The sequence below is a fragment of the Copadichromis virginalis genome, linkage group LG6 (assembly GCF_057382275.1).
Source record: "Copadichromis virginalis isolate Kocher_CV1m ecotype Utaka linkage group LG6, C_Virginalis_male_GT1.1, whole genome shotgun sequence".
Taxonomy (NCBI): domain Eukaryota; kingdom Metazoa; phylum Chordata; class Actinopteri; order Cichliformes; family Cichlidae; genus Copadichromis; species Copadichromis virginalis.
The window spans coordinates 30,975,728-30,997,588 of NC_140623.1; the positions used below are offsets into that span (position 1 = coordinate 30,975,728).

General features: G+C 40.0%; 1 protein-coding gene across 1 annotated transcript in view; it reads left to right on the plus strand.

Annotated features, from left to right (window-relative positions):
• The first annotated feature begins 4,364 nt into the window (after window positions 1-4,364).
• Window positions 4,365-21,861, plus strand: part of LOC146708102 (zeta-sarcoglycan-like) — a 379,840-nt gene continuing 362,343 nt past the window's right edge. The window contains exon 1 of the mRNA XM_085459840.1: window positions 4,365-5,049. Coding sequence (XP_085315966.1) covers window positions 5,011-5,049 — 39 coding nt within the window. The 5' untranslated portion in view covers window positions 4,365-5,010. The remainder of the gene's footprint in view (window positions 5,050-21,861) is intronic.

The following is a 21,861-nucleotide window of genomic DNA, read 5'->3' on the forward strand; positions in this document are numbered from 1 at the left end:
CCCGCGTGTGTCTGTGTTAAATTAAACGCATAATGGACTATTAAAGCCAGTGCACCATGAAACAATCAGTACATGTTACAGACTTGTTAATTCACAGTTCATTCACTCGATAGCGCTCAATCATGGAAACATTCCCAGACTTGTTGGCCGTGGCTGCAAAACGATTTCCTGGGAATTACCTTACTTGGTTATTGTTTAAGTTGTACTGCAGATTGCACCTGGTAAAAGTTTTGATCAGATGACCTCTGGAATATTTCTGTTTTCCTTAAATCTTTATTTCAAGATATAGAAAAACAGCATTGTATTGTGCCAGGAAATGCAATTTCATCTAGGGCTGCCACAAACGATTATTTTGATAGTCGACTAGTCACCGATTATTTTTGCGATTAGTCGACTAATCAGATCATCATCCATTGGACGTACAGCTTATTGCACCAGCAGCATCTGGTCTTACATAACTATCATTAGCTTACAGCTTGAAGTGTTTGTGCTAACTAAAAATAAAGACAAGATGGTAGTTTATTAATTTTTAATGAAATTTGCAGATTGTTTCGGTGAAGTTTAATAAACTCCTTGGTTTCTAAAATATAACAGGACACCGGAGTATATTCTCCAGCGTCTCACACTTCTGACAATCAGCTGTCTGCTTGACAGTTTTAGCTGTGCAAAAACTATAACTTTAATCTCAGCCAAACCGATTTACTCAGGAACAAATAAAATACTAAAGAAAGCCAAACAATAACATTTTTAAGTTATCTAAGTGACTTATATATATGTTTAACCTGACTAGCGAAAGACGGCGGTGGGTTTGAAAACGATTTGCCGGGAGTCCGGTGTTCTCACGGCTCTAGTTAGCCTTGCCCCCGCCTAGCTAACGAGCTAGTGGGTAACAGACGTCTCCGAAAACGTCGGAGCGCTTTTGAAAATATGTGGTGTCTTGATAAACTGAGCAGATATTTGAGGTTTACACAGCTACATTCAAGCCTGAAAATATGTTAAACGTTTATTTTGTGCCCCAGAAAGAATAATAAGAGTAAAGTTAAAACTAACTAGCTGCCGCCATTGTTGACAGCTGCGCTATGAATTCTGGGACACAGCTTCTTCTTCTTCGGGGTTTAACGGCAGCTGGCATCCTTGTACATGCAGTGCTGCCATCTTCTGTTTTAGTCCGTTATTACACTCTTAAATCCTACTACCGGTACTCATTCCTGCGTCCTTTGTGATCTTACAAAGCTTCAAACGATGCGTCGACTATTAAATTAGTCGTCGACGATTTTAATAGTCGACATAATCGTGACTAGTCGACTAATCGTGGCAGCCCTAATTTCATCTAATCCATTTTTCTTGGATAAGGATAAGGAAGCACTGCTTTAGTTAAATTAGGATTACTGGAACTCTCTCACTGTCCCATAATTCTTCTCTGGGGCACTGAAGCATTTTCATGTCAATCCTCTATGTTTTTCTCAAAGTATCTAGCACTCAGCAGTGACCTATAAGTTGCTGTCAAACTTTATACTGCGAGGCAGGGGAAAAAAGTGACCCTCTCCTGAGTTTTTGCTCTCTTTGCATCTAGCAAAGCAAACAGCCGCACTTTGCATTTAAGTAGAATAAAACTCCTGTCTGATCTGAAGCTAGAGGAACAGAGGGAGAGCAGAGGGAGAGCAGGGGGAGAGAGACACAGAGAATCATGTTAAGTCAGTTGCTGCTACTGCAGAACTCAGTCATGCTTCTTTAGACCAGTGTGACAGGTAAAATTACACACTGCATGTTTTGGATGGGGGTTTGTGTACTGACACAAAGCAACAAGGAGGGATACATAGAATCAGAGAGGTTAGTGTGAAAGATGGAAAAAATGAATTCCATCTCATTTAAGGAATTTTGTGTGCTGTAACTAAGTTTAAATAAAAAAATAAAAAAATTTTGCTTATTTTTTGTAAAGTAAAAATTGCATTCAGTACAGTGCTAATCCATTTTCATTTTTATTTGAAGACATCTGCACAGAATGCATTTGCTGCACTGAGAGCCCAATTCATAGGGCCACAAAGGCAAGAGAGGAGAGGCCAACGTGAAGTTGCCAGTCAGTCTCCTGACGTAGGTTCTATATATAAATTTGGGGGGGGGGGGGGGGGGGGGGGGGAACGGTAGTCTGAGTTGCCAGGTGTCCACCAAGAAATTTAAAGGATTGAGAATGTTTTCGTAAAGAGGAGTGGAACCAAAATTTCTCCTGAATTGTGTGCAAAACTGGTGACCAACTACAAGAAACATCTTACCATTATGTTTGCCAACAAGGGTTTATCCACCAAGTACTCAGTCATGTTTTTCTTGAGGATTAAATGCTTATATCACTAAGTGACATGCAAATGAATTTATAACTTTCATGTAATGTGGTTTCTTTTCTGTATTTTTTTGGTTGAAACTTTTACTCTCTCCATTAAAATGAAGCTACCATAAAAATGAGACACTGTTCATTTCTTTGTATGTGAGCAAACTTACAAATTCAGCAGGGGATCAAATAATTATGTCCTCCACTGTAAATGAGAGGCAAAGAGAGAGCTTGGAAGCACAGACAGGAGAGGGGAAAGATGGGTGATGGCATTTCCAGCTAGCACAGTAGCGAGTACCCGCAACAAGGGTCAGACTCTCCCATATGAAAAATCACAAGGACTAAGAAAAGTGATTAATTGCTCTGCAACACAAAGTTTACAGGAAAAAAAAAACAGAAACAGTGGAACTAGATGGAGGTGGTTGTGGTCTCTGAATTGCAGAGCTGCAGGAAAAAGGAAAATAGTGCAGCCAACAGAAAGGTTGAGAGAATGCAACAATAAAAGGGAAACGAGAGAGTGGAGGAGCGAGAGAGACAGAGAGATTGGAATATGAAGGAACTGGAGGCAAAGATAGCAGCAGGGAAGTTAGAGCGAGTCATGTATCGAATGAGCGTACATAGGAAAAGAGTCAGACAAACAGAGAGGGAGGAGCAAAGAGATTGACTGAGGCATTCATTAATATGATGTTCGTTATCTCTGACGGACTCCCTCAACAAATGTTCCTCTGTTCTCTAGTGTGCCATTCAATAAGTCTATGGCTGTGTGTGTGTGTGTGAGACAGAGAAACAGAGAGTGGGAGTTATTGTGTGTTTTCCTATGATTATGTGTTCATCAACTCTCAGTCTTAGCTCTGTACAACAATAATGCACTACTGCTAAATATGATATGACTGTGCAAAATGATAAACAAATCTTTCTTGTAACTGTATGGCTATATGTTTTGTTTCACTTGGGAATGCGTTCTGTGACAATATTATGTATCATAACCACACATCTCTTAGGGCTAGTGATAGATGCTAAAGTCAATTATAGATATTAACAATACTTTTAAAGCACAGGTCTTGAAGATTTTTAGACTGAATAGTCAGCATTTCTGACATTTCTTCCCAACATCTTGTCACCCTATGTTTCCCATTTTCTTCCTGGTCTGTGCAACTTAGTGCTTGACAAGCCGTTATCGTCACCTCTTTTAAATATTCCTCTCATTCTTTTGTACCCAACTACATTGCTCTTCTTCCCCGTCAGCTCTGTATTAGTTTGCTTTGCTCTCCTCTGGTCATCCTCTTCTCTTCGCTTTCTTTTCCTCACCTCGTTTTATGATTACACCTTCTTGCAAACATTTTTTAAAAGGTGTTTTATGGATGAGGAAAAGCCCTGGCAGTCAGCAGGCGGCGACAATTTAAGTAAAGGAATTAGGACAGTTTACACCATAACATAACAAAAAAGAAAGAAATTTTGTCAATCTATATATATGATCTATTCACTGACTCTTTTACAGTATTTTTCTGTTCCCAGGCAATCACAGTATGATTCGTCTTCTGCAATATCAAAAGACTGATAGTGTATCAGACTAATGCTTTTGCATTGCATTTGTACTCACAAACACACTTCAAATGCAGACACACACAAAACCACACACAAGCTTCCCCAGACTTTCTGAAACAACCCTCTTCCAACAGCCTCTGCATTTAAATACCCTTCTTGAGTTCTGTGGCAAGCAGCATTGTCCATTCATCTAATTGATTAGAATGCCCCCCCCCCCCCCCCCAATCCATCTCTCACTCACACACACACACACACACACACACACACACACACACACACACACACACACACACACAGAGAAGAAACAGCTAACATCACACTCTGGGGCGTCAGACACTGAAATTATATACGTCAACATCATTGCCTATTTTCTAGTTTTCCATCTCCTATCTTCAGCATTTCTTCCATCCGGTCTCTCTCTCTCTGTCTCTTTCTCTCTCTCTCCCCCCCCTTCTCTCTCTCTCTCGCCCTCTCTCTTTCCCTTTTCTTCCAGGGAGAGCTGATATCTCTGGCGGTTTGCCGCATGGAAGTCGCCCAGGCAAGGCAGAATATCATCTCTCTGAGCCGGACGTCTTCTCTCCATTTGCCCACCAGACACAGCACACTCACATTTACCGGGATTCCACGGGATATAACGGCATTTATCCGCTGACCGACTATCAGGAGAGTCTAAATCCCGGCTTCATTCCAGCAGAGGGGCGATATTTCTTAGTCAGATGTAACAACACAAAAACACGTAACGGATCACCAAGTGCGCAAAAGCCGCAGCTTAAAACATTACGCACGGCGAATTCTTTTCTTTTTCTATCTATTTTCAAATTCACCCATCAATTCTCTGCACGGACAAACCGGGGACTGGAGGCGGGGGGTACTTCCATGCTATGGAGTCCTGATTTTACCAAGCGACCCAGAGGGAGGCTTGAAACTGAGAAAATTCGTCGTGCCGTGCTGGAATATTAATAGCCAAATCCTAACAATAATCAAGGGGATATCGCAGCAGAGTTTGGGACTCTCGAGAGCACCCCAACTTTTTTTCTTCCTTTTTTTTGTTTCCGTTTTTAATCTCTTCCCCTCTTATCTTCTCCGCCTGTGGGACTTGTATTTTCGTGACTGATTAGCAGTAAGCTACTTCACTTTCTGTCATGGACCGCTCGACGTCTTTGGATATAGAAGCGCTCAAGGTAAGACAGTCGCAGCATAGAGACGCGCACTTATTCCTGCAGAGAGAGTTGCAATACCCTTCTGTATGGGTGGATGAGTGGAGACACTGGTGGCGTATTGGGTGACTTGGAATGATGAGTGAATTGTCTTATGGCTGTTATTGGCTGGTTGGATTAATCCGCAAATGACTGACTGGTGCTGAAGGGTAAAGCTGATATCATGAGACGATGCTTGTTAACTGTTGGTTAGTTGGATGGGCGGCCAGCAGGTTGTTTGTTCTTTCTGGGGGGACCAAGTGACTTTTCGATGCTGGGAGGTTAACTGGTATCTGAAAGTCTTGAGGTACAATCATCAAATGGGGTTTAACATTCGGGTCGAGTAAACGGATGTAGTTGCAGCACTATCGAAGATATGCTTTCCCTCTCTCTCTCTCTGTTTCTGTTAAGTATAAAACCACACTCGTGCATGTTGGTTAAAAGAGGAGTGTGAGGGCGAGCGTGTGTCAGCATTCAGCGTGTAAGGTAAATTTCACTAAGCTTTGCTTGCACAAAGATTTGTTGCAGTGAACTGTTGTGCGGTGTTGGGACATTCGATCGACGGGACGAATGCGCCCGACGTGTAAATGAATTAGCAAACATTCATAGAAACAGATAGAGAAGTAAGACTGCCACCAGACTTATCATTTCTATCCCCTTTCTTGAGTTATTAATCTTACTTTTCATTTCCCTCGGTGTAATACAGGTTTTTACTGGCTTAAAAGTGAAGCTGGCGATTCCTAATGTCAAGGGGAAGAAATAAATACCTGTGTGTACTTGTGCCCACAGATTTAGGCTATGTGGCTGTGTAGACATTGCTTTCCCGACTATATTTGTGAAGGACGCTTATATAGTTCGCGCTATCCTTTTATTCTAACCGTTGACATTTTTGTCCAATTTCCTAGGCATTTGCATGTCCATGTAGGTCAAATTCGGTGTTTTGTGGGATGAATCTTTTTGCACTTCACAATGAGAGCAACATAATGGGGAAAAAAACAATAATAAGACATTGCTTCTAGTTACGTTTGACCAGAGGTAAGAATTAATGAAGTACAACTACTTTGTTACTTTACTTGAGTAGACTTTTCAGGTATTTGTACTTTACTGGAATATTTGTTTTTCTGACAATTGTTTACTTTTTACTCCTCATATTTTAACACAGATATATTTCCTTTCTGTTGCTTGTTACATTTTCAGAACAGGCTCATTACTTTAGGTTTAATGCATTTGATCTGTGTTGTTATTTCACATCACTGTGGAATTCCCAGTATCAAACCAATTAAAACTGTAGTCACTATATTCAGGGGTTAAAGTCTGGAACAGTCCATTTTTGGCACAAGTTTAAAAGATGTGTTCATGATATTATCGAGTGAGCAATTCAGAAGAGAACCAAGCATGCAGTCTCTTTTCATGGTAGTTTCATTTTAATGGAGCAAGACAGAATATTAACCAAAAAATCTACAAAAAGCACATTACATAAATTCTATATCCTGTCATGGATGTCACTGAGTGAAGTGAGTTTTTGATTCTCAAGCAAAACATAACTCCGTACTTTGTGGAGAAACCCTTGTTGGCAAGCACAGCAGTAAGGCATTTCTTGAAGTTGGTCACCAGATTTGAACATCAAATGAGGAATTTTGGCTCACTCCTCTTTAAATAAACTTTAAATCCTTTAGATTTCTTGGCTGCTGATTGGCAACTCAAAGCTTTGGCTCCCTCCACAGATTTTCTACATATATATTTTTTCCCCTTGATTTTTGGTTCGCCATCAAAATTAACTATCATGAAAATGAAAGACTGTTTATTTCTTTGATGGTGGGCAAACTTACAAATTGAGAAAGAGATCAAATAATTATTTTCCCCCGTGAAGGAAATCACTTTTTTTTTTGAAGCAGCAGGTAATTTCAAATGCAACATTTCTAACAGCTCAACAAATATCAGCTATGTTGGACTGGTGAAGAGAAGATGAGATGTTCATGGTCAATGTTAGGTTACATCAATGGTAGGAGAGCTCAAAATTCATTTAAGTTAAAGATTGGGATGCTGATTAGATTCATTCACTGAATTCCAGCCTTATAATGTTTAGGTGTCAGAAATCAGCTACACTTGCTCATGTAACATCGGCTTATGTTGAATTCTGTTTGGTAAATCCAGAAAGCGCAGTGAATATTGGAGCAGCAGCTCCAGCACATGGCAGCTGATGCATTAAAAAAATCCACTGCAGCTCAGAATAGAAAATATCGAAAATATTGTCCATATGAATTCTTTTCACCACCTTACAACACTACACTCGATTTTACTCATTTTTCTGTTTTGGTGCAGAGGCAAAGTCATTCACACTGTAGGAAACAGAAAATAGAGATGAACTCCATTTGCTTTTAATCTCTGTGTGTTCTAGATAACACCTGTTCAAGCGGACTAAATAGTTTAGAATTAGAATTTGGGTTGAAGTAAAGTTTGTATTATTTTTTTTGTGACATGAAGTTCAGTTTCGTTTGAACAAAATAGCTGGTAGCTGATGTCCTCCAAAGAACTATATTTTACTTTTATACTTTGAGTGAATTTCGGAACTTTTTCCACTTTGAATAAAGAAGTTGAATCAGTACTTTACTTTTGCCAAATCATTTTTTTAAACAATGTGTATGTGTAAGTGTCCGTACTTCTACCTAAGTGAAGAATGTTTGTACTTTTTGCCACCTCTGTTAATGTTTGCTAGTCATTTATCACTCAACTTTCACTCAGTATTTTGGCTGTTTTTAATGCGGTTCTCTATTTATATATGCTAATTCAATTCATTATACATTTGAATTATATAATGAAAATACATTCACTCTAACTCTAGAGTAGGTCATTGTTAGCAGTCATGGACATGTATTGAAAGATAAGTAAATAATTCTAGTTAAGAAAGCTCACTGTAGTATACACATTAATGGCCATTAATGGCCACATACATTGTACACCTATTATACCACTGAGTTTTCAATAGGGAATACAATTTAGACACAGACTGTGGGTGGAAATGTCTATTTACTGCGTGCTACTGCATTTATTGGTGACCAGTAACTAGATAAATTAACAAATCAATAAAATTCCTCCGAGGTTTGACATTTCAAGCAACATTTTATGTGATCAAATTTCTGAGAAGGGAACCTTGATACCGCACTGATGCAGAGCTCCAGACAGACTTGGACTCAGCTGGCTGGTTGCTGATTTAAAAGATCAAAATTGGCGTTCGGATTTTAAAATGACCTTAACTGTTAGCCAATGAAACTGATCTGCAGAATTTTGTGAGTACTAATGTTTTTGTCTCTGCTATTTTCTGGTGTCTATTTGATGCTTGTTCCTTTTAGACATGCACTCATTTCTGTTAATTTGATGAATCACTTACCGACTTATTAATCATCGGCAAAGGTAATTATTGATAACAAGTTTAAATAAGAACTCTGGGAACTTTGTGTAAAAATATTATGGCAATCTGATAGTTACATTTATGCAAAGATATATATGAAGACATATATATGCGCATCTCTGTTATGAATCTTTGTAAGTTGCACAGCTCACCAACAATCACAACTGTGTTGGATACACACCTAAACAGCAAAAGCAAATGTGTAGTTTTAAAACTTTTAAAACAGCAATGTGGTTGCCGCTAATGCAACTGAGCTTTTTGAATAAAATTCAGCATCGCATGTATTATTCCCATTCTCTCTGAATGACTAAAGGTAAATAATTAAGTTAAGCTGTCATTGCTGTCATTAGATTATGTTTTGTTAATCTCTGTACAGTGGAACTTACTGAATGTTACTGTGATTGCATATTAAAAGTTGGTGGCTCTAGTTTTATAGCGCTATGTTAAAAGAATAATGACCTTTCCTTTCCTTAAAAAAGTAAATGACCATGCAGGATTTCTAGCTGTTATTCTCTAAAAATAATGATCACCCGTACCTCCCATTCCACGTAAGAACTACTACATCACACTACATATTGAGTTTAAAGTATTTCCATCTAGTTCTGCTACGTCCATCTCTTTATCTATCTGCTTGATGTTTTCTGCAGAGCTGGTGACATGTCCTTGGCAATGGTGACAGTCCCTAAGTTTGAGTGCATTGGGTTTTGGCACTCAGAAGTACTCACACATACACACTCCTGCAGTATGCTCTGTATAGTGAAGGTTTGAAGGTATGCACATCTGAGTGAGTTTATATGCAAGAAATCATAATTCATGATTAAATGCTGAAAAGTGTAGGAACTGCAAATGAATGTAGTGGCTTTTCTAATACAGCAAAAGTGTGTGTGTGTGTGTGTGTGTGTGTGTGTGTGTGTGTGTGTGTGTGTGTGTGTGTGTGTGTGTGTGTGTGTGTGTGTTTGAGAGGGAGAGAGAAAGAGAGAAACTGCACAGGCTTACTGACCACATAGCCTTCTGGACTAGTGGAGACAAACACATGCAGTATATACACACAGCAATCCAATCTAATGAAAAACCAGATTTTTTTTCTTCAGTTAGTCAAATGTGTGTGTGTCTAGTGCCTGTGTGTGTGTGTGTTTCAAAAAGCACTCTCAGGAAATGAACAGAGAACAAGGACAACATCGGGACATTGATAAGACACTGCATTATATAAAATCTACAATTGGTATGTGTGTGCGTGTTTGTGTGTGCATGTGAATGTGTGTGTTTTTAACCAAAGACCTATGGGGTCATAAATCAGTGCAGGTTTCAATATCAATAGAGCAGTTTAAGTGGTATTGATCTTTAGTAATAGCTGCACCATAAATTATATACAGTATAATAAGGGCAGTCAGATTGAATTTGACCCTCTAGATCAGAAGCTCTGGACTTGCAACAGGCAAAGGAAACCTGGAGTTTATCTTTCGTAAGTCTACAGATTATGAGTTAACACTGATATAACTATAACTATACATTATAAATAGTGTCTATAAATTTGTGACTGGTGAAAAAACAAGGAAATGTAATTCCTTTTCTAGCCACCATAGAACATAACTTCTAAATTATGGTTAGTTAATCACAAAGTGGACAGCCAAATGAACCAACCTATGATACAAGCCTGAAACTGAATGAAACAGCATTTGCAATGTGGCTGTTTTCCCACCTTGGTTACACTCTTTCACTTAAATCCATTTGGTAACCACCCAGTGCAGCCACAGTTTTGCATTTCTGGCCACTGAGCAGCTCAATTGGAGCAATTGGGGGTTCAGTGCCTTTTCCAAGGGCACTTCAAAAGTAGCTGCTGAGGGATGGGAGAACATTACTCATTCATTTAAGTGAGCTGGGCTGCAGCTTGCCTCTCTAACCTCCAAGTTAGAGAGTGCAATTCTTCATCTGTGTATCACCAGTTCAGTTCAATTATGTTACAAGTGCAAAAACACACATGAACTGATTACTCAATGTGCTCCAGTGTGAAATACATTATATTGTAGTGACAGTCATGTTTGTTGAGGTTGCCAATGTGACAGCTGCACAATTTGAAAGTGGGGGCCTCACTCTCAGCCACACTGACTTCATTCCTATTGTAGTGGAGACTTCCCAAACATTTGCATGCATCCTCATTTTCAGTTTTGAATCCATAACAGATAGGCTGTGATGCATTACGATTCCTGACTGTGGCATCACATTAATAACAAAGCCTTTCCGGGTGGCAAATTATTCCACTGCAATAGGCAGCTGAATGTGAATTTAACCACTTTGAAGTTTCTTAGCCATTGGAATTGGAACATCACACGGCATTGCATAATGTGCAAATGAATAGAAAACACAAGACTGACATATTAATATTTCTGTTTTTTTTTTCAATTTTGGTATTTAGACAAAATTGTTTGTCTAATTAAACTAATCAACACTTGCTCAAATCAAGGTAACTTATTAACCTATACTATTTTGAACTAAGATAAATCCCTCCCTTCTATCATTCATTGATAAATTTGACACGGACTTACGTTACATTTGGGGTTAAAGTGATAATCAGTGTTGACTGGTAAGGTACTGATGTATTTTAATTTCACTTAACAGAGGCAACCTTTAGTAGCTAGCCAGTGTACTTCAGTTCTCATGTATGCAGAGTTAAAAATGTATTTCAGTTGATTAATATCACCATTGCCTCTGTATTGAACAGTCGTCTACTTTTCCCCCTACTTTCTAACACCTGGAGTAACAATGAAAAAATATTGAAAAAGATAGTCAACTATTAGTGGAATTACAGCAAAATGGAAGTGATTGGGAATAGCAGCAACTCAAATGCAATGTTTTAAATGTTTTAAAGCATGCTGCCACTGGATTCTCTGGAGTGACGAATAACACTTCTGTGGCTTGCAATCCGGTGGACGAGTCTGGGTTTGGCAGTTGCCAGGAGAATGGTACTTTTCCGACTGCACTGTGTCATGTGTAAAGGAGGGGAGATTATTGTGTGAGGTTGTTTTTCAGGAGCTGGGCTCAGCCCCTTAGTACCAGTGAAAAGAACTCTTAATGCTTCATCATAGCAAGACATTTTGGACAATTTCATGCTTCTGACTTTGTGGGAACAGTTTGAGGATGGTCCCTTTCTGTTGAAACAGAACTGCGCACAAGTGCGCAAAGTAAGGTCCATAAAGACATGGATGAGCGAGTTTGCTGTGGAAAAACTTGACTGGCCTGCACAGAGTCCTGACCTCAGCCCAACAGAACACCTTTGGGATGAGTTACAGTGGAATTTGTGAGCCAAACCTTCTCGTCCAACATCAGTGTTCAACCCCACAAATGCATGCACTTCTGGAAGAATGGTCGAGTTGAAGCTGTTAGAGCTACAAAGGGTGGGCCAGCATCATACTAAACCAAATGCATTAAGAATGGGATTTCACTCATGTTCGTATGTGTGTAAAGGCAGACTTGTGAATACTTGGCATTACAGTATATAAATGAGTACAGGTTAAAACTATTCCCAAATTACTCTAGGCTTCCTTTTTTAAAATTTTTTTTTTTACCTTTTTCTTACTCATACCACAGTGTTTTTTAATTTCATTATAAATTCAATAATGCACACATGCCCACACATTCACTTAGAGATGGCCCGGAGCAGGAGTGTGCCATATTGAAGGTAAGTTTCAGAGTGAAGTAGTCAGTAACCTTCTTTATCCACATCAGTTCATTTTACAGTTAATTACCCAATTTTGCAGAAAGAATATTTCCATTACACAACATAGTGTGGTTGTGCATGTGTGTGTGTGTTACATAAATAGAATTTCACTCGCAATCATGGCTTTTCTGTGTTTATGTTTATTCATGTTTGTGTGCGTGTGAGTGTGTGCGGGGGTGGGTGTGCGTGTGTGTATTGCTTGGGTAGCAGTGTTTAAAGGTCTAATAGCTATGGGGCTAGAATTGGCCTTTTAAAGGTTAATTTACAGTGTTTAGACTTCATGAGTGTGTGTGCATATTGGAGTTTACGAGTTTTGTTATGTTTGCTGAACAGTAAAGTAATTCACAGTATGAACCCCTCTCCTTCACATTGCTTGTAGGCATGTATGTGTTCTGTTCTATGTGTATGTGAAGTTTAAACCACCTGACATTATGAATTGCTTGAAGATGAGCTAACACAGCTGTGCTGCGTAATAATTAAGGAAAATACACTGGTAGTTTGGAAAGTAATGCTGTTTTCTTTCTTCTTAGACTTAAAATGGACTGTTTTTTCTTAGCAAAAATGTTTCTTAAAAAATGTTTCTTGAAACAAGAACTAGAAACAGCTGGTCTAGCGCCATCAGAGGCTCCCTAAGAGAACCTTACCAATATGTATTTCCCTCTTTCCTGCAAAAACAAAGTAAATACAAAATACAGTTTTAAATAATGATTTCTTTTATTAAGGGAACAAAGTTATCCAAACCTACAGTGGGGCAAAAAAGTATTTAGTCAGCCACCGATTGTGCAAGTTCCCCCACCTAAAATGATGACAGAGGTCAGTAATTTGCACCAGAGGTACACTTCAACTGTGAGAGACAGAATGTGAAAAAAAAATCCATGAATCCACATGGTAGGATTTGTAAAGAATTTATTCGTAAATCAGGGTGGAAAATTAGTATTTGGTCACCTCAAACAAGGAAAATCTCTGGCTCTCACAGACCTGTAACGTCTTCTGTAAGAAGCTTTTCTGTCCCCCACTCGTTACCTGTATGAATGGCACCTGTTTGAACTCATCATCTGTATAAAAGACACCTGTCCACAGCCTCAAACAGTCAGACTCCAAACTCCGCCATGGCCAAGACCAAAGAGCTTTCGAAGGACACCAGGAAAAGTATTGTAGATCTGCACCAGACTGGGAAGCGTGAATCTACAATAGGCAAGCAGCATGGTGTGAAAAAATCAACTGTGGGAGCAATCATCAGAAAATGGAAGACATACAAGACCACTGATAATCTCCCTCGATCTGGGGCTCCACGCAAGATCTCATCCCGTGGGGTCAAAATGATCATGAGAACGGTGAGCAAAGATCCCAGAACCACACGGGGGGACCTGGTGAATGACCTGCAGAGAGCTGGGACCAAAGTAACAAAGGTCACCATCAGTAACACACTACAACGGCAGGGAATCGAATCCCGCAGTGCCAGACGTGTTCCGCTGCTGAAGCCAGTGCATGTCCAGGCCCGTCTGAAGTTTGCCAGAGAGCACATGGATGATACAGCAGAGGATTGGGAGAATGTCATGTGGTCAGATGAAACCAAAGTAGAACTTTTTGGTATAAACTCAACTCGTCGTGTTTGGAGGAAGAAGAATACTGAGTTGCATCCCAAGAACACCATACCTACTGTGAAGCATGGGGGTGGAAACATCATGCTATGGGGCTGTTTTTCTGCCAAGGGGACAGGACGACTGATCCGTGTTAAGGACAGAATGAATGGGGCCATGTATCGTGAGATTTTGAGCCAAAACCTCCTTCCATCAGTGAGAACTTTGAAGATGAAACGAGGCTGGGTCTTCCAACATGACAATGATCCAAAACACACCGCCCGGGCAACAAAGGAGTGGCACCGTAAGAAGCATTTGAAAGTCCTGGAGTGGCCTAGCCAGTCTCCAGACCTCAACCCCATAGAAAATCTGTGGCGGGAGTTGAAAGTCCGTGTTGCTCGGCGACAGCCCCAAAACATCACTGCTCTCGAGAAGATCTGCATGGAGGAATGGGCCAAAATACCAGCTACTGTGTGTGCAAACCTGGTAAAGACCTATAGTAAATGTTTGACCTCTGTTATTGCCAACAAAGGTTATGTTACAAAGTATTGAGTTGTATTTTTGTTATTGACCAAATACTTATTTTCCACCCTGATTTACGAATAAATTCTTTACAAATCCTACCATGTGGATTCATGGATTTTATTTTCACATTCTGTCTCTCACAGTTGAAGTGTACCTCTGGTGCAAATTACTGACCTCTGTCATCATTTTAAGTGGGGGAACTTGCACAATCGGTGGCTGACTAAATACTTTTTTGCCCCACTGTACCTGGCCCTGTGTGAAAAAGCAATTGAGCCCTAAATCTAATAACTGGTTGTGCCACCCTTGGGAGCAAGAACAGCAATCTTCTGAGTCTTTCATATTGGCGTGGAGGAATTTTGGCCCACTCTTCTTTGTTTTACTTCAGCCACATTGATGAGCTTTCAAACATAAATGCCCCGTTTAAGATTATGCCAAAGCATTTCAATTGGACGTCAATTAGGAGTGCCTGGTTTGGGCAATCCAAAATCTTCATTTTGTTTTCTTTATTTTATTATATTTTTTGTATTTTTTTGTGGTTGAGTTGTTAGTGCGGTTTGGATCCTTTTCCTGTTGCATAACCCAACCGTGCTTGAGTTGGGTTATGCAACTTAATTAATGGCCAGATGCATCAGGATTTTCTGTTACAGAGCAGAATTCATGGTTCCATCTGTTACGACATCAATTAAGTCATCAAGGTCCCGAAGCAGCAAAACAGCCTTAGACGAACATGTTGGTCTGTTGGCACAATGTTCTTTTTAAGAAATTTACACGAAATGCACAAAATGTAAAGGGACTCAAACCTTCCAAAAAGTTCAACTTCGGTCCACAGCATATTTTTCTAAAAGCCTTGCAGATCATCAAGATGTTGTTGTTGTTTTTTTAAAATTTGAGATCTTTATGGTCAGCAGTGGTTTTCACCTTTTGTTGAATCACTAAGCTTAACTGAGGCATGTGAGGCCTGCAGAATTTAATTAAGCATCAGGGATATTTTAGGAATGCATGCAGCATACCTAAGTCACATTCGTCGATATACAAGAAATCATGAAATGGGAGTTGTCTGGGGATGCATTACTCAGTAGATACATGGGGAAAAAGGCAGAGCAGACTGCAGACATGTTTTGTTAGCAGAGAGAAAACATGGTGGGGTTGATCTTGGCCCTGGGGAGACTCTAGGGTCCGCATCACTATATGATTTAAACAATTACAAACACACACAGTTGGCCAGACAGAGTCCTGCAGACGACCACTTTATGCATATAATAACCATTGAGGAAATAGGTGTAAATGTGTGAATGCATTACTATATAAACCTTTTGCATCCACGGGCAAACACAAATGAATCCATTTGTGTTTGCCTGTGGTGCATTTACTGTGTACTTGTCCCCAGATCACCACTCATGGCAGTAATCACTAACATACATACTCAGACACACACACAACACACACACACACACATATCCCAGTGGAGCCTAAAGCTTCCAAACGAGCGATCAGTCTTAACAATGACTGATGCCGCACCTCGCTACTTGCCACTCAACCTTTCCTGTGAAAGCCTCAGTGTTGTGCATTTGTTTCTCATTGTGTGACCTTTATACCCTATGTTAGCCAGTTTTGCACAAGGGAATGCTCTGTCCACTTTATGTTCTCTCATACTCTTGCAACTACTTTCTTCCTTTTCCACAGCAATCACATCTGCACTTACTGTAGAGTGTGTGAATGAAAGGAAGAAAATTTGGGTTTTTGCTGCGTTAATAATGTGAGTGTATATTATAAAGCTATACACATTTTTGCAGCAGCATTACAGCATACGCAATACCTCCAAAGTTACAGTGGTTTCTTTTAAAAAATATTCTTCTATTTCTCCAGTTAGGCCGAAATAAGAGCACTAATAACAGTAAACAATTTTAAAACCTTGTAGTGCAGTGGTATGTTTATTACTTCTTTGAAACCGTTTACTAAAATCTTTTATTTCAGCTTGATACCTATCTGTCTAAATTCCAAAGTATAACTGAGAAAAGGTGAAATAATAAGAACTGGTGAAAAAACGCACTTTTTCTGTCACTTTGCACACAGCATTAAGCAAGAACAGCAAACAGAGAAAGAGTGGCTCAGCAACGCCAGATTCATCATTCTTATTTTTTTGATATTTTGAGCTGAGTGGAATTTAGTGAAATCATCCAGAATTACCTCAAACAGCATTCACATTCATCTATTGCTTTTTGCAGACATATTTCACTGGTAAACTGAAAACGCTGATCGACTTTTGATGCAAGGGGGAAATCAGGTAAGTGATTAAGATTCAGCCCCAGTGGGAGAAAAGGAAATACATTTACAAGCTTTCATATTAAATAATCTAATAGTTGTTGCTGCATTTTTAGTCTTGGCCAGAGTAGTGGCCCATACTAGCAGCATGTACACCGCAATGTCTAAAAGCAAAATATCACTTTGAACACTGTATCAGTGTAAATATCAATATAATTTTAAATGTTATACAGCAGACACAACAGGTGCCATGGTATGTCAGTGCATAAAGGATCCTTCCTCAGTTTAATGAAACATTTTTATGAGGAGCAGTATTATCAGCACTCTACCATGAAATGTGGCATATGAAAAATACATTGCAGTATCAGCATCATGATCAAGGCTCATGGCACAGTTCATCCTGGATATGTCACATAGCTCGACTACATGGCCTTGATGTTTTCTATACCCCTGATTCTGGCATTGACGCTCAAATGCTTGTTTCAGCTGACCTGTCACTGACATATTGAATGAATTATTTTCAGTATTGCAGCACTATTGAAATTGTGTTGCAAATGACCACAACAGTCTCTCCTTAATTCACTGAAAATTGCAATCAAGGAAATAGCGGGTGTGCATTTGTTCTGCAGACTTTCATTATCTTGTACATTTTTCCTCTGTCCACTGTGACTACTTCAGAGATAGTGGTTTTGAGAGATGTACAAATTTGTCTCTGTCCAAAAGAATGAAACGATGTGGTGCCATTTCATCTGCAGCATAAATGTCACAAGGCTGTTCACTGTTCAATATTAGATTTTAATTTGAGGTGTAGCTCACCATGAAGGGACCTTTACAGTTGTCATCATGTGCACTGCTGCAGGCTATGTCCCCCTGTCCAGCAATGACAAGTTAATATGCTGCTTTGCACAGTGGTGCTAAACAGTCTCAGATCTCAGTCATTAAATTCTTCACAAATTGCTATGATCATTTGTAGCTTATTGCAACATGACTCTGTTTCTCAACAACAATTTTATTTCAAAATTGAATTATGTTGTAATGACAAGGTAATCATGATCTGGTAATTATGTGGTCCAGCTATGACAAGCTAATGATCGCCTGTTTTGTCAGGTACACAAATCAGTGGCTTTTTGTTGTGGCTTTAGTGTAAATCTGGCTGAGATAACATTTTTAACACTGGGCAAGCCTTAGCGCTGCACTTGGACTCATATTCTGTAATGCACACAGGCCATAAACTAAACTTAACTTAAATGGTAGTGCAGTATTTAGCTTAGCCACTCTTCAGAAAATCTGATTATTTTATACTGACAACACATTTTTCTCTAATTTTTACCTCATGATTGTGCAGGAGGCTATACCTCCAAATGCTGTAAGCAGATATGGACTTTTCACTCCCTGCATTCTCAGCCTCCAACTTGCACATGCGGCGTAACCTTTATTCCTTGATAACATTTATTTTGTCATTTCCCTGCAGCAAGCCAGCTATCATGTGCCCCAGCTTGGTTATCATTTACAGAGACTGTGGAACTGACACTGAAATGACAGGGTAATATTCGTCTCCGTATACACCATCTTGTCCTGTCTGTCACGTCCCAAAGCACAGACTTTGATGCCATTATGACATAAATTTAGCTCAATATTACAATTGAATTAAATATTAGGGTTAAATGATTTTGACCCAGGTTGATAAATACCAGCCTTGGCACTGTTAACACTCTAAAAAGTTCAGTTGTGTTAATTTTATTAACAAACAGTAAAAGTACTGAACAAATCTTATTTAAAGAATTTCACGATACTTCAATCTTGTTAGCAAAATTCTCTGTTAGGGTAAATGGGTTACGTTGGGTTGCTTTTTCAGTGACAAATTTGAATCTCTAAGATGAGACAAGATAGGATTCAATAAGGCATGTTATACTTTATTCATCCCAGCGGTTGTGGTGTCACAACAGCCAAAACACACAGCCTATATTAAAATAGCTTAATTACGCTCCCTGTTTTGTGAACATTTTATTATGTCCTTATATTGTTAATTTTTCTACTTTATTTAAAAATCAGTTTACTACATTGTGCTTTATCATATCAACTGTGATTTGATATGACAGCTGTATAAAAAATACACTATTAATTATAATTTTAACAAAGTAGGAAATGCTAGAAGCAGGTGATGTCCAACCCAAATGCAAAGAGCACTCAGAGAGTGCAATTCCTCCCGAAGAGCACTGGCTATACCAAAAATTTTATGTTTTATGATGTTTTTATTACAACATGATGACTTCAGCCTGTTTTTAATATATAACATGACGATTTTTGACATTGTAGGGCATTGCCTTAAGATTGCCCCTAAGATCCAATATATGCATTTGTGAATTGAAGATTGTTCAGCCTAATTGGATAGTGTTGTGTTAGAACCACATGACCACAGGACGTTCTAACTCTCTAAGCTGGAAAATAAGGTACAGCCAAAAATGCTGAAGATACGAAGGTGACACCATATGAATCATAATTTGAAACAAACATGACTGCAGGAGCCAGACAACCTGTGCCCCAACTCGCTCTGCATCAATGGTCCTTCAGCTGTACTGTCCCTGCAGTATTGCCTAGCATCTTTACATTATCCCACCAGCAGCAGTGCATTTATCTGTTAGCTGTATCTGCCTTCCTGTCCCTCAGCCCCCTGACAAGTAAATCATCTCTTCTCCTGCTGTGACAGCACAATCCTGATGTCTTTCACTTCTGCAGGCTAGGGTAGGCCACACACATGTTGAACACACACGCGCATGCACACACACATACACACATACACATTTGCAGCGAAAGGCAGGAACAGGCAAACACATTACACACATGCTGGGATCCATACGCACACACAAACACTTTTTGTCAGAGGGGATTCTCGTCTACTCAAGGACAGAGTGGTGACACCTCATCATGAGCCAAATGAAGCAAGAGCAGCACAGAGAAGAGGAGGGAAAGAGGAGAGATCGAGGGCTGGATGGAGCGGAACGACAGAGTAATATGGAGGAGGTTGAGTTGAGTTATATGCCAGCAAGGCGACCAACACCTGGTGCTAGATTTCAGGGGCATGAAATAAGCTCTGGGAAATGTAGAGGGACAGACAGAAAGTGAGGTGATGGGGGGAATGAAGTGTCCAGTCTAGTCCAGGTACAGACACCTCTAGACACCTTTCTCTCTCGCTCTCTTGCTTCCTTTATGTGCTGTTCTTATTTGTGCCAGCTTTTGCAGTAATTCATTGAAGACTGTGAGGAACTTAGTTTAATTGAGATAGCAAGTGTGACAAAAGGAGAGAGATAACATTAACATGTTTTCCACACCACGCTTCTCCTTCAATTTGCTTGGATTACATTCACAGCTGAAAAATATGCCTTTTCTAAACTCATTAAAATTGGATTTCATTTCCATTTTACAAAATGTAGCAGTCACCTACTTTACAATTTTCCCATCATATAGTGAATAAATGTTATTTTTCTTATGCATGTAATGTATCAATGTACTGCCTGATTTGGATTAGCAATTTACTTTAATATAAATACAGGTCTTGAGCTTTGTGCATGTGCTGGGTTTAAATGTGGCCAAATGTAGCGTCACATGTCACTAACGAATCAACTGATCTTGAAAGTAATTCAGGAGTATTTATAGTTTGTGATTATGACTGTGATCTTCCAGAGCCAATGTTATTTCTAAATAAAAACAGGGACCCAAAGGCTGGGGAAGAGAAAATAAATTGAGAGAAATGAAGCAGAATAGGACAAGGTCCTTGTCACTGTCTGTTCTCGTAACTCAGAAGTGGGAGAGTGAAGGACAGAAAGAGATGGAGTGATGGAAAGGAGGACAGAGGACTGTGTTTCACCTGAGAGAGCTACAGATGGATGATAATGCAGCAATAGACAGAGGGCAGAAAGGAGAGCACGCAAAACAGAAGAAGAAAGCAAGATCGAGGCAAGAAGTGTAGAGGAAGGTACAGTGGGGCAAAAAAGTATTTAGTCAGCCACCGATTGTGCAAGTTCCCCCACTTAAAATGATGACAGAGGTCAGTAATTTGCACCAGAGGTACACTTCAACTGTGAGAGACAGAATGTGAAAAAAAAATCCATGAATCCACATGGTAGAATTTGTAAAGAATTTATTGGTAAATTAGGGTGGAAAATAAGTATTTGGTCACCTCAAACAAGGAAAATCTCTGGCTCTCACAGACCTGTAACGTCTTCTGTAAGAAGCTTTTCTGTCCCCCACTCGTTACCTGTATGAATGGCACCTGTTTGAACTCATCATCTGTATAAAAGACACCTGTCCACAGCCTCAAACAGTCAGACTCCAAACTCCGCCATGGCCAAGACCAAAGAGCTTTCGAAGGACACCAGGAAAAGTATTGTAGACCTGCACCAGACTGGGAAGAGTGAATCTACAATAGGCAAGCAGCTTGGTGTGAAAAAATCAACTGTGGGAGCAATAATCAGAAAATGGAAGACATACAGGACCACTGATAATCTCCCTCGATCTGGGGCTCCACGCAAGATCTCATCCCGTGGGGTCAAAATGATCATGAGAACGGTGAGCAAAGATCCCAGAACCACACGGGGGGACCTGGTGAATGACCTGCAGAGAGCTGGGACCAAAGTAACAAAGGTCACCATCAGTAACACACTACAACGGCAGGGAATCAAATCCCGCAGTGCCAGACGTGTTCCGCTGCTGAAGCCAGTGCATGTCCAGGCCCGTCTGAAGTTTGCCAGAGAGCACATGGATGATACGGCAGAGGATTGGGAGAATGTCATGTGGTCAGATGAAACCAAAGTCGAACTTTTTGGTATAAACTCAACTCGTCGTGTTTGGAGGAAGAAGAATACTGAGTTGCATCCCAAGAACACCATACCTACTGTGAAGCATGGGGGTGGAAACATCATGCTATGGGGCTGTTTTTCTGCCAAGGGGACAGGACGACTGATCCGTGTTAAGGACAGAATGAATGGGGCCATGTATCGTGAGATTTTGAGCCAAAACCTCCTTCCATCAGTGAGAACTTTGAAGATGAAACGAGGCTGGGTCTTCCAACATGACAATGATCCAAAACACACCGCCCGGGCAACAAAGGAGTGGCTCCGTAAGAAGCATTTGAAAGTCCTGGAGTGGCCTAGCCAGTCTCCAGACCTCAACCCCATAGAAAATCTGTGGCGGGAGTTGAAAGTCCGTGTTGCTCGGCGACAGCCCCAAAACATCACTGCTCTCGAGAAGATCTGCATGGAGGAATGGGCCAAAATACCAGCTACTGTGTGTGCAAACCTGGTAAAGAC